The following is a 13237-nucleotide window of genomic DNA, read 5'->3' as shown; positions in this document are numbered from 1 at the left end:
ATCTGTTTTAATAGTTTTTACAGGTGATGCTCTTATCCAAAGCAACTTCCAGTCAGTGCATTCAACTAAGTTTAGTTGGAAAAAACCACCACATATCACAGTTCTTGCAAGTAGACTCTTAAAATCAATCAGTCAGTCAGTCAGTTAATCAATCAATCAGCTAATCAATCAATCCCTCCATCTCCCAGGTGGAAGCCACAGAGGTGAAGCTGGATGACCTGGACCTGTCTCCAGAGCCGCTGGGCGTGACAGTGGGTGTGGCCGGGGGTGTTGTCTCTGAGGACAGGGGCGGGGCGTTGGTCCAGGTGGACTCCCTATTGGACAACGTTTACTGTGCTGCTGTAGAGAAGCTAAGCAGCAGCGCCGCCAGTGGTGTACTGGTCCCCAACGCAACTGTCGCCGTCGCACCCGACAACCACAACACTGGTCCCCTCATCACCCTTGCTGATGACGACAAGGACAGTCTCCCTAGCAACAGCAGCTTCATGTTTGGCCAGGTTAGTTCATCTTTCTTTTCTTTTCTTCTGCTTGTGTTTTGTTATGTGCAAGTTAACTAAACAGAACTGAACTCAACAGGAAGAGCCCCTGGTCCTGCCAAGTACTGCTTCTAACCCTGATCCAGACCCTGACTCCCCTTTCCCCCCGGGCCACAGCCATGACCTGGGCCTGCTGGACCACATGACTGGCAGCTCTGAGCTGGGGACCATCGGCATGGTCGGCACGGTCACTCCTGGTGGTCCGATCAGCAGCATCCTGGAGGAGGAGAGATTTAAGCTCCAGACCACCCTGGGTGACGTCACCTCCAAGCCCAGGGAAGAGGCCTGCTCTAAGGGGTCGGAGTTCACAGAAACCGGGGCTGGAGCTAGGGTTGAAGGGTCTGGGTTGTCGGAGGGGGGCGAGCCCTTGGCTGGTGGGAAAGGTAGTGGGACAGATGCAGTCAGCAACACCTCAGACACTGAGAGGTCAGACGAAGGAAAGGAGGTTAAGAAGATTCAGACCACTGCTACTACACAGGTTAGTTAAATTACAAGACCTCCCTCCCTCTTGTCCTCTCTTCCTCCTCTCTCCCACTTCCCTTTGTCCCTCCTCTCTCCCTCCTGTTAGTAAGTCTGATGCGAGGAAGGATGAGGAGAAGGAGGAGGGAGAGGAGGAGGAGAGAGAGGGAGAGGAGGAGGAGAGAGAGAAAGCGGAGGAGGAGGAGAGAGAGGGAGAGGAGGAGGAGGAGAGGGAGAGGAGGAGGAGAGAGAGGAAGCGGAGGAGGAGGAGGAGGAGGAGGAGAGAGAGAGAGAGCGAGAGAGGGAGAGGAGGAGGAGAGAGAGGAAGCGGAGGAGGAGGAGGAGGAGAGAGAGAGGAAGAGGAGGAGGAGGAGGAGGAGGAGGAGAAGGAGGAGAGAGAGAGAGGGAAAGGAGGAGGAGAGAGAGGAAGCGGAGGAGGAGGAGGAGGAGAAGGAGGAGAGAGAGAGGAGGAGAGAGAGGAAGCGGAGGAGGAGGAGGAGGATGAGGAGAAGGAGGAGAGAGAGAGGGAGAGGAGGAGGAGAGAGAGGAAGCGGAGGAGGAGGAGGAGAAGGAGGAGAGAGAGAGAGGGAGAGGAGGAGGAGAGAGAGGAAGCGGAGGAGGAGGAGGAGGAGGAGAGAGGACTAAAAGACTATTAATAGAGTCTCTGCTGTTATGTAATGACTCATTTTAATTTACACACTGCTTTATACACTGTGAATTACAGTTTTGTGTGTGTGTGTGTCTCTGTGTGTGTGTCTCTGTGTGTGTGTCTAATGTGTGTGTGTCTAATGTGTGTGTGTCAGTCCCTCCATAGTCGTACAGCAGCCCAGTTAGAGCGTGCCCTGCGTGTGGACCTGGGCTTCAGAGGGATGCCCATGACAGAGGAGCAGCGGCGCCAGTTCAGCCCTGGCCCTCGCACCACCATGTTCCGCATCCCAGAGTTCAAGTGGTCAGCCATGCACCAGCGCCTCCTCACCGACCTGCTGTTGGCCCTGGAGACAGACGTCCACATCTGGAGGAGGTGAGGGGACCGAGATATTGAGGACATGTCCATAATCAGTGCACTACTTTGTATCAAAGCCCAATGCCCCTCTGTAGTGCACTATGCGGGCGGCAGGGTAGCCTAGTGGTTAGAGTGTTGGACTAGTAACCGGAAGGTTGCAAGTTCAAACCCCCGAGCTGACAAGGTACAAATCTGTCATTCTGCCCCTGAACAGGCAGTTAACCCACTGTTCCTAGGCCGTCATTGAAAATAAGAATTTGTTCTTAACTGACTTGCCTGGTTAAATAAAGGTAAAATAAATAAAAAAATGTCTGACCACGTTGGGCTTCCACAGAGGACATGCAGTGGGATGTTACGTTAACATTTTGATCATTTAGCAGATGCTCTTACAGTCTGTGCATTCAATTAAGTTAGGTAAGACAACTGAATATCACATTCATTGAGAGTAAAACAAGAGTTACAGTAGATCCTGCAGCCAGGGTTTCTAACTAACCTAACTGTGGCTGATTATTCACCACGTATCCCTGACCTGACTAAGACCTGACCTATGCTTAACATTGTGTGACATGCTACTGCATCCTGATTAAATGAACTGTAATCCAGTTCTATCCCTCTCTCTTTCTGCCTCCCTGCAGCCATTCAACCAAATCCGTCATGGATTTTGTCAACAGCAATGAGAACATCATCTTTGTCCACAACACCATCCACCTCCTCTCTCAGATGGTAGACAACATCATCATCGCCTGTGGAGGGATCCTTCCTCTACTCTCCGCTGCCACCTCTCCTTCTGTAAGTCATTCAGTCAGTCTTTCTACCAACTCTCCTTCTGTAAGTCATTCAGTCAGTCTTTCTACCACCTCTCCTTCTGTAAATCAGTCAGTCAGCTTCTCTGCCACCTCTCCTTCTATAAATCAGTCAGTCAGATTCTCTGCCACCTCTCCTTCTGTAAATCAGTCAGTCAGTCTTTCTACCACCTCTCCTTCTGTAAATCAGTCAGTCAGCTTCTCTGCCACCTCTCCTTCTGTAAATCAGTCAGTCAGATTGTCTGCCACCTCTCCTTCTGTAAGTCATTCATTCAGTCTTTCTACCACCTCTCCTTCTGTAAATCAGTCAGTCAGTCTTTCTACCATCTCTCCTTCTGTAAATTAGTCAGTCAGCTTCTCTACCACCTCTCCTTCTGTAAATCAGTCAGTCAGCTTCACTGCCACCTCTCCTTCTGTAAATCAGTCAGTCAGTCTTTCTACCACCTCTCCTTCTGTAAATCAGTCAGTCAGCTTCACTGCCACCTCTCCTTCTGTAAATCAGTCAGTCAGTCTTTCTACCATCTCTCCTTCTGTAAATTAGTCAGTCAGATTGTCTGCCACCTCTCCTTCTGTAAATCAGTCAGTCAGCTTCTCTACCACCTCTCCTTCTGTAAATCAGTCAGTCAGCTTCACTGCCACCTCTCCTTCTGTAAATCAGTCAGTCAGTCTTTCTACCACCTCTCCTTCTGTAAATCAGTCAGTCAGCTTCTCTACCACCTCTCCTTCTGTAAATCAGTCAGTCAGCTTCACTGCCACCTCTCCTTCTGTAAATCAGTCAGTCAGCTTCTCTACCACCTCTCCTTCTGTAAATCAGTCAGTCAGCTTCACTGCCACCTCTCCTTCTGTAAATCAGTCAGTCAGCTTCTCTACCACCTCTCCTTCTGTAAATCAGTCAGTCAGTCTTTCTACCACCTCTCCTTCTGTAAATCAGTCAGTCAGCCTCTCTGCCACCTCTCCTTCTGTAAATCAGTCAGTCAGCTTCTCTGCCACCTCTCCTTCTGTAAATCAGTCAGTCAGATTGTCTGCCATCTCTCCTTCTATAAATCAGTCAGTCAGCTTCTCTACCACCTCTCCTTCTGTAAATCAGTCAGTCAGATTGTCTGCCATCTCTCCTTCTGTAAATCAGTCAGTCAGCCTCTCTGCCACCTCTCCTTCTCTAAATCAGTCAGTCAGCTTCTCTGCCACCTCTCCTTCTGTAAATCAGTCAGTCAGATTGTCTGCCATCTCTCCTTCTGTAAATCAGTCAGTCAGCTTCTCTGCCACCTCTCCTTCTGTAAATCAGTCAGTCAGATTGTCTGCCATCTCTCCTTCTGTAAATCAGTCAGTCAGCTTCTCTACCACCTCTCCTTCTGTAAATCAGTCAGTCAGATTGTCTGCCATCTCTCCTTCTGTAAATCAGTCAGTCAGCCTCTCTGCCACCTCTCCTTCTGTAAATCAGTCAGTCAGATTGTCTGCCATCTCTCCTTCTGTAAATCAGTCAGTCAGCCTCTCTGCCACCTCTCCTTCTGTAAATCAGTCAGTCAGCTTCTCTGCCACCTCTCCCTCTGTAAATCAGTCAGTCAGATTGTCTGCCATCTCTCCTTCTGTAAATCAGTCAGTCAGCCTCTCTGCCACCTCTCCTTCTGTAAATCAGTCAGTCAGCTTCTCTGCCACCTCTCCTTCTGTAAATCAGTCAGTCAGATTGTCTGCCATCTCTCCTTCTGTAAATCAGTCAGTCAGCCTCTCTGCCACCTCTCCTTCTGTAAATCAGTCAGTCAGCTTCTCTGCCACCTCTCCTTCTGTAAATCAGTCAGTCAGATTGTCTGCCATCTCTCCTTCTGTAAATCAGTCAGTCAGCCTCTCTGCCACCTCTCCTTCTGTAAATCAGTCAGTCAGCTTCTCTGCCACCTCTCCTTCTGTAAATCAGTCAGTCAGATTGTCTGCCATCTCTCCTTCTGTAAATCAGTCAGTCAGCTTCTCTGCCACCTCTCCTTCTGTAAATCAGTCAGTCAGATTGTCTGCCATCTCTCCTTCTGTAAATCAGTCAGTCAGCTTCTCTACCACCTCTCCTTCTGTAAATCAGTCAGTCAGATTGTCTGCCATCTCTCCTTCTGTAAATCAGTCAGTCAGCCTCTCTGCCACCTCTCCTTCTGTAAATCAGTCAGTCAGCTTCTCTGCCACCTCTCCTTCTGTAAATCAGTCAGTCAGATTGTCTGCCATCTCTCCTTCTGTAAATCAGTCAGTCAGCTTCACTGCCACCTCTCCTTCTGTAAATCAGTCAGTCAGTCTTTCTACCACCTCTCCTTCTGTAAATCAGTCAGTCAGTCTTTCTACCATCTCTCCTTCTGTAAATTAGTCAGTCAGATTGTCTGCCATCTCTCCTTCTGTAAATCAGTCAGTCAGCTTCTCTACCACCTCTCCTTCTGTAAATCAGTCAGTCAGCTTCTCTGCCACTCTCCTTCTGTAAATCAGTCAGTCAGCTTCACTGCCACCTCTCCTTCTGTAAATCAGTCAGTCAGCTTCTCTGCCACCTCTCCTTCTGTAAATCAGTCAGTCAGCTTCTCTGCCACCTCTCCTTCTGTAAATCAGTCAGTCAGCTTCTCTGCCACCTCTCCTTCTGTAAGTCAGTCAGTCAGCTTCTCTGCCACCTCTCCTTCTGTAAATCAGTCAGTCAGATTGTCTGCCATCTCTCCTTCTGTAAATCAGTCAGTCAGCTTCTCTGCCACCTCTCCTTCTGTAAATCAGTCAGTCAGATTGTCTGCCATCTCTCCTTCTGTAAATCAGTCAGTCAGCTTCTCTACCACCTCTCCTTCTGTAAATCAGTCAGTCAGATTGTCTGCCATCTCTCCTTCTGTAAATCAGTCAGTCAGCCTCTCTGCCACCTCTCCTTCTGTAAATCAGTCAGTCAGCTTCTCTGCCACCTCTCCTTCTGTAAATCAGTCAGTCAGCTTCTCTACCACCTCTCCTTCTGTAAATCAGTCAGTCAGCTTCACTGCCACCTCTCCTTCTGTAAATCAGTCAGTCAGTCTTTCTACCACCTCTCCTTCTGTAAATCAGTCAGTCAGCTTCTCTACCACCTCTCCTTCTGTAAATCAGTCAGTCAGCTTCACTGCCACCTCTCCTTCTGTAAATCAGTCAGTCAGCTTCTCTACCACCTCTCCTTCTGTAAATCAGTCAGTCAGTCTTTCTACCACCTCTCCTTCTGTAAATCAGTCAGTCAGCCTCTCTGCCACCTCTCCTTCTGTAAATCAGTCAGTCAGCTTCTCTGCCACCTCTCCTTCTGTAAATCAGTCAATCAGATTGTCTGCCATCTCTCCTTCTATAAATCAGTCAGTCAGCTTCTCTACCACCTCTCCTTCTGTAAATCAGTCAGTCAGATTGTCTGCCATCTCTCCTTCTGTAAATCAGTCAGTCAGCCTCTCTGCCACCTCTCCTTCTCTAAATCAGTCAGTCAGCTTCTCTGCCACCTCTCCTTCTGTAAATCAGTCAGTCAGATTGTCTGCCATCTCTCCTTCTGTAAATCAGTCAGTCAGCTTCTCTGCCACCTCTCCTTCTGTAAATCAGTCAGTCAGATTGTCTGCCATCTCTCCTTCTGTAAATCAGTCAGTCAGCTTCTCTACCACCTCTCCTTCTGTAAATCAGTCAGTCAGATTGTCTGCCATCTCTCCTTCTGTAAATCAGTCAGTCAGCCTCTCTGCCACCTCTCCTTCTGTAAATCAGTCAGTCAGATTGTCTGCCATCTCTCCTTCTGTAAATCAGTCAGTCAGCCTCTCTGCCACCTCTCCTTCTGTAAATCAGTCAGTCAGCTTCTCTGCCACCTCTCCTCTGTAAATCAGTCAGTCAGATTGTCTGCCATCTCTCCTTCTGTAAATCAGTCAGTCAGCCTCTCTGCCACCTCTCCTTCTGTAAATCAGTCAGTCAGCTTCTCTGCCACCTCTCCTTCTGTAAATCAGTCAGTCAGATTGTCTGCCATCTCTCCTTCTGTAAATCAGTCAGTCAGCCTCTCTGCCACCTCTCCTTCTGTAAATCAGTCAGTCAGCTTCTCTGCCACCTCTCCTTCTGTAAATCAGTCAGTCAGATTGTCTGCCATCTCTCCTTCTGTAAATCAGTCAGTCAGCTTCTCTGCCACCTCTCCTTCTGTAAATCAGTCAGTCAGATTGTCTGCCATCTCTCCTTCTGTAAATCAGTCAGTCAGCTTCTCTACCACCTCTCCTTCTGTAAATCAGTCAGTCAGATTGTCTGCCATCTCTCCTTCTGTAAATCAGTCAGTCAGCCTCTCTGCCACCTCTCCTTCTGTAAATCAGTCAGTCAGCTTCTCTGCCACCTCTCCTTCTGTAAATCAGTCAGTCAGATTGTCTGCCATCTCTCCTTCTGTAAATCAGTCAGTCAGCTTCACTGCCACCTCTCCTTCTGTAAATCAGTCAGTCAGTCTTTCTACCACCTCTCCTTCTGTAAATCAGTCAGTCAGTCTTTCTACCATCTCTCCTTCTGTAAATTAGTCAGTCAGATTGTCTGCCATCTCTCCTTCTGTAAATCAGTCAGTCAGCTTCTCTACCACCTCTCCTTCTGTAAATCAGTCAGTCAGCTTCTCTGCCACTCTCCTTCTGTAAATCAGTCAGTCAGCTTCACTGCCACCTCTCCTTCTGTAAATCAGTCAGTCAGCTTCTCTGCCACCTCTCCTTCTGTAAATCAGTCAGTCAGCTTCTCTGCCACCTCTCCTTCTGTAAATCAGTCAGTCAGCTTCTCTGCCACCTCTCCTTCTGTAAGTCATTCATTCAGTCTTTCTACCACCTCTCCTTCTGTAAATCAGTCAGTCAGCTTCTCTGCCACTCTCCTTCTGTAAATCAGTCAGTCAGCTTCACTGCCACCTCTCCTTCTGTAAATCAGTCAGTCAGCTTCTCTGCCACCTCTCCTTCTGTAAATCAGTCAGTCAGCTTCTCTGCCACCTCTCCTTCTGTAAATCAGTCAGTCAGATTGTCTGCCACCTCTCCTTCTGTAAATCAGTCAGTCAGATTCTCTACCACCTCTCCTTCTGTAAATCAGTCAGTCAGCTTCTCTGCCACCTCTCCTTCTGTAAATCAGTCAGTCAGCTTCTCTGCCACCTCTCCTTCTGTAAATCAGTCAGTCAGCTTCTCTGCCACCTCTCCTTCTGTAAATCAGTCAGTCAGCTTCTCTGCCACCTCTCCTTCTGTAAATCAGTCAGTCAGCTTCTCTGCCACCTCTCCTTCTGTAAATCAGTCAGTCAGCTTCTCTGCTACCTCTCCTTCTGTAAGCCAGTCAGCCTCTCTGTGGTGCCACACTACCATCTAGTGGTGGCTATTAGGAAATGCATGTTTGTCTTCATTAATGATCGTTCTCTAGGAAATAGAACTAGTTGATTGTCTTTATTGATTGTAGCCGTTTTCATTTGCTCAGCTTCATTCTGCTATATATTCAGCTAATGAGAATTTTACTCTGTCAGAGTCGTTTAAGTTGGTGATGGTTTCCTCTGTGTGTTTTGCTTATGTGTGTTAAGGATTGTATGTGCTTTACCTGCTAACTGGATCTGTTGATTTGAATCATCTGTTGTGATTTTTTTCTTCTTTTTGTTTGTGTGCATGGCCAGAGTACCCAGGTTAGTGCATATGCTGTAAGTTTTATTTTATTTATAAACATTTATTCTCTCAGGTACAACAGAACAATATTTAGTTTTTCTGTTTCTTGAGTATATATGATTTCCCCCTCTTCCCCCTGTCCCCTGTCCCCTGAACCCCTGCATTGTGATCAGGCTGAGTTGGAGAACATCGAGGCGACCCAGGGCATGTCTTCAGTGACGGCGGTGTCCTTCCTGTCCCGTCTGATGGCCATGGTGGACGTTCTGGTGTTCGCCAGCTCACTCAACTTCTCTGAGATAGAGGCTGAGAAGAACATGTCCTCTGGAGGCCTGATGAGACAGTGTCTACGACTGGGTAAGACTCTGTGTGTGCCTGCGTGCGTGCGTGCGTGCGTGTGTGTGAGAGCGTGCCCTTGTCACACACATTAACTGTCATGTTAGACGATTCACGAGATCAGCAAATACCGTGGCAAAATCATTTCACTATCATTTCAGTAATTCCAGTATTCCATGAAATTCTTTGATGTGGTCAACCTAGCTAATTCATTTTCTAAATGTACTGCTATTAGATAGTAAATGTGCTTTGGTGAGTCATGATTTTCATTAATGGTGTGTGTCTGCTGTAGTGGTTGGTAGTTCAGTCAGGTAGCTTGTCTGTGTAAAGGCCAGACTATTGAAGCTAGCTCTGAAGTAACTCAGAACAAATCCACACTTACACTCACCACACACATATACGCACACACATAGGAGCTGATCGTGCACTACAGGAAAAGGCGGGCTGAACAGGCCCCCATTAACATCGACGGGGCTGTAGTGGAGCGGGTTTCAAGTTCCTTGGTGTCCACATCACCAACAAACTATCATGGTCCAAACACACCAAGACAGTGGTGAAGAGGGCACGACAACGCCTTTCCCCCTCAGGAGACTGAAAAGATTTGTCATGGGTCCCCAGATCATCAAAAGGTTCTACATCTGCACCATCAAGAGCATTGTTTGCATCACCGCCTGGTATGGCAGCTGCTCGGCATCTGACCGTAAGGCGCTACAGAGGGTAGTGAAATGTTTTTTTGTCAGAGACTCCAGTCACCCAAGTTATAGACTGTTTTCTCTGCTACCGCACGGCAAGCGGTACCGGAGCTGGAGCACCAAGAGCACCGGAGCACCAAGTCTAGGACCAAAAGGCTCCTCAACAGCTTCTACCCGCAAGCCAAAAGACTGCTGAACAATTAATAAAATCGCCACCGGACTATTTACATTGATCCCCCCTGCCTTTTGCACACTGTTGCTACTCGCTGTTTATTATCTATGCATAGTCACTCACCTACATGTACAAATTACCTCAACTAACCTGTTTCCCCGCACACTGACACGGTACCGGTGCCCCCTGTATACAAATATTTTCTTAACTCTTTCTTGAACTGTACTGTTGGTTAAGGGCTTGGAAGTAAGCATTTAGGTCCCCACTGGTAAGGTTTGGTTTCATTTGAAATACACAGCTTATGTTTTACTATACCGGTGGAGACCTAACATTTATTTCCCTTCAAAATCCTATTTTCCCTAACCCTGACCCTAAACCTAAACCTAACCTCAAACCTAACCCTAAACCGAATCTCAACCCTAACCCAAAACCTAACCTCAACCCTAACCCTATCCTTAACCCCTAACCTTAACTCCTAAACCTAACCTCAACCCTAACCCTATCCTTAACCCCTAAACCTAAACCTAACCTCAACCCTAACCCTATCCTTACCCCCTAACCTTAACTCCTAAACCTAACCTCAACTCTAAACCTAACCTCAACCCTAACCCTGTCCTTAACCCCTAACCCTAAACCTAACCTCAACCCTAACCCTGTCCTTAACCCCTAACCTCAACCCTAAACCTAACCTCAACCCTAACCCTGTCCTTAACCCCTAACCCTAAACCTAACCTCAACCCTAACCCTGTCCTTAACCCCTAACCCTAACCCTAAACCTAAACCTAACCTCAACTCTAACCCTGTCCTTAACCCCTAACCTTAACTCTAAACCTAACCTCAACCCTAACCCTGTCCTTAACCCCTAACCCTAAACCTAACCTCAACCCTAACCCTGTCCTTAACCCCTAACCCTAAACCTAACCTCAACTCTAACCCTGTCCTTAACCCCTAACCTTAACTCCTAAACCTAACCCCCAACCATGATTCTAACCCTAATTGTAACCTTAACCCTAACCCCTAAAATAGACTTTGTCGATGAGGGAGAATTTTCCACACACACACACTCTCTCTCTCTCTCTCTCTCTCTCTCTCTCTCTCTCTCTCTCTTTCTCTTTCTCTTTCTCTTTCTCTTTCTCTCTCTCACTATCATCATCTGTAGTGTGAAATTTGTCTGGCTGTTTGTTTCACCATGACTCTGGCCTGGCAGCTTGGAACTAATAGTGATCAAACAAGCAGGTAACCTACTGGTTAGAGCGTTGGGCCAGTAACCGAAAGGTTGCTAGATTGAATCCCTATGCTGACAAGGTAAAAATATGTTGTTCTGCTCCTGAACAAGGCAGTTAACCCACTTTTCCTAGGCCGTCATTGTAAATAAGAATTTGTTCTTAACTGATTTGCCTAGTTAAATAAAAGGTAATATTTTTTTATAAAAAAAAATCATTAATGCGTTTCAAGATGCAGCTTCTGATACCCTGTCTGTCTGTCTGTCTCTCCTCCCAGTGTGTTGTGTAGCAGTGAGGAACTGTCTGGATGTTAGACAGAGACAGCGGGACAGAGGGACCAACAGTAAAAGCCAGGACAACCTGTATGGTGCAGCATCTGCCAACAAGGTAGGTCCTCACCTAACCTCATCATTTAAAAATACATATTAAGTTGGTAATAATGGTACAGTTGATGGGTGGCTGTGACACCGGACGTACAGGAACTATGAGTGGGGGGGGGGGGGGGTGTGTGGAAGATCATTAAGTGTGACACAGTGTAATATGGATGCTACGATAGCGGCTAAGTAAACAGATTGTTACACGGCCGCTGTGATGTCAGACTCCCTTAGTCTCCTCACTTTAGATCTCCTACAGCAGAAAATGTCTCAGTAACATTCTCCCATCCAGGACCCTGACAGACTTCTACAGGACGTCGATATCAATCGTCTGAGAGCTGTCGTGTTCCGGGATGTGGTGAGTATGACTGTGTGTGTGTGTGCTGGTGCGTGTGTAACATGTTTGTGTGCGTATGATTGTGTAACATGTATATGTATCCCCACCAGGATGACAGCAAGCAGGCCCAGTTCTTGGCACTAGCGGTGGTCTACTTTATCTCTGTCCTCATGGTGTCAAAGTACAGGGACATCCTGGAACCACAGAGAGAGACCAACAGGATGATCAGCCAATCAGCATACAGCATTCGCCACGAGATCAACTCATCTACCAGCACAAGTGCTTGCTTTTGTTATTCAACTCTAATCCTCTCAGCTCTCTGATTAATTCATGTGATCCACTAATTGCACTGTGCAGAATGAAACATGGAAACAGGAATGGAAGTGGAGAGGGGGAGTGGGAGTGGGGAAGGGAATGTGGGGAACGTGTGGTATGAACAGTTACATCCCACTGGGCACACCCTGAGAGAGAGCAAGCAAGACATAGAGAGATAGATTGAGAGAGAGTGTAAAAGAAAGAGAGAAAAACAGAGAGATGCTGAGGGTTTGGGGCGTTGTGAGGCTTGTTCTATTTCAAATCCTCTGTCGTGGTCCATTTGCCAGTCAATCAGCCAGGAGGTTGGGATCAGAGAGGCTTCTGGGAAGGACACTTCGACGCCATTATAAATAATATCACCAGGAAGAGAGTTTCCAGCCAACAGGTAGATGGCAGATGTCTGTCTATCTGGGATGGAAGTTAGAAGAGGATAAACGAGGAAGTTAGATGGGGAGAGAATGGGCTTGTTCGACATCAACTGCATTGCAGTCAGCAACTGCCAACTGGCTGATCTACGAATCACCTTGCATCTTAAATGACTACTCATTATTATTTGTAGATCGGACAGTCAATCACAATTAACCCACAATGCATCACAGATTTGATGCTCTGGAACACTGCCTATGTGTGTGAGCCCACCCAGTGTCCTTGTGTCCTGACTCTGTGTGTGTGTGCGTGTGTGTGTTCCAGAGACCCCCCTGGCGTACCCTGACCAAAGTAAGGAGCCCCCCACCCCTGTAGAGGAGCTCCACATAGAGAGAGGCTGTCTGCCACACACTGACTCTGGCATTGGAGAGGAACAGGTTGCCCATCTAGATACTAGACTATGTTCTCTTTTTTCGCTCTATTAGTGTAGATTGGAGTTGTATTATAATGTGTGTTTGTGCATAAACCCAGGAAGAGTACAGGTACACGAGTACATAAGTAAACTACCCCCCCCCCCCGTCTCCAGATGGCCAGTGTGTTAAACGGGGCAGACTTGGACACTTCAGGACCCGGGCGAGCTGACGCCATGTCCTCCCTGCTCGGCAGCCTCTCCTCTGGGGAGAAGCATAGCCAAGAGTCCCTCTTGGAGCCGCCTGGCCTGGAGGTCCTAAGGACCACCTCCTCCATCTCCTCCATCAGCCACTCAAACATCAACGTACGAAGAATCCTGAAGAGCCTAGTGGCTAGGCCTGTAGAGGGGGTGGAACCTGGACCAGAGCCCCTCCCCTACCCTGATCTTGCCATACAGAGAGAGACCCATTCCCCCGTGCTGCCCATGCAGTTCCACTCCTTTGACAGGTACGGTACACACACACACACACACATACACATACACACACACACGATTATGCAGTTCCACTCTTTGTACTGGAGGCTACTCTGTTATGCATGTCTTATACATTAAGAGTCAAACGTTTGGACACACCTACTC

General features: G+C 47.6%; 1 protein-coding gene across 1 annotated transcript in view; it reads left to right on the top strand.

Moving 5' to 3' along the window:
* The window catches only part of LOC135553390 (neurobeachin-like), a 334327-nt gene that overhangs the window by 105421 nt on the left and 215669 nt on the right, over positions 1 to 13237 (top strand). Inside the window, exons 23-32 of the mRNA XM_064985529.1 lie at positions 189 to 497; positions 577 to 1014; positions 1799 to 2016; positions 2634 to 2787; positions 8548 to 8728; positions 11072 to 11181; positions 11461 to 11526; positions 11616 to 11784; positions 12511 to 12623; positions 12773 to 13104. Of these exons, the coding sequence (XP_064841601.1) occupies positions 189 to 497; positions 577 to 1014; positions 1799 to 2016; positions 2634 to 2787; positions 8548 to 8728; positions 11072 to 11181; positions 11461 to 11526; positions 11616 to 11784; positions 12511 to 12623; positions 12773 to 13104 (2090 nt within the window). The remainder of the gene's footprint in view (positions 1 to 188; positions 498 to 576; positions 1015 to 1798; positions 2017 to 2633; positions 2788 to 8547; positions 8729 to 11071; positions 11182 to 11460; positions 11527 to 11615; positions 11785 to 12510; positions 12624 to 12772; positions 13105 to 13237) is intronic.

The sequence above is a fragment of the Oncorhynchus masou genome, chromosome 13 (genome assembly GCF_036934945.1).
Source record: "Oncorhynchus masou masou isolate Uvic2021 chromosome 13, UVic_Omas_1.1, whole genome shotgun sequence".
Taxonomy (NCBI): Eukaryota; Metazoa; Chordata; class Actinopteri; order Salmoniformes; family Salmonidae; genus Oncorhynchus; species Oncorhynchus masou.
Note: the sequence above shows the minus strand (reverse complement) of the source record. Positions and strands in the feature narration are given on the sequence as shown.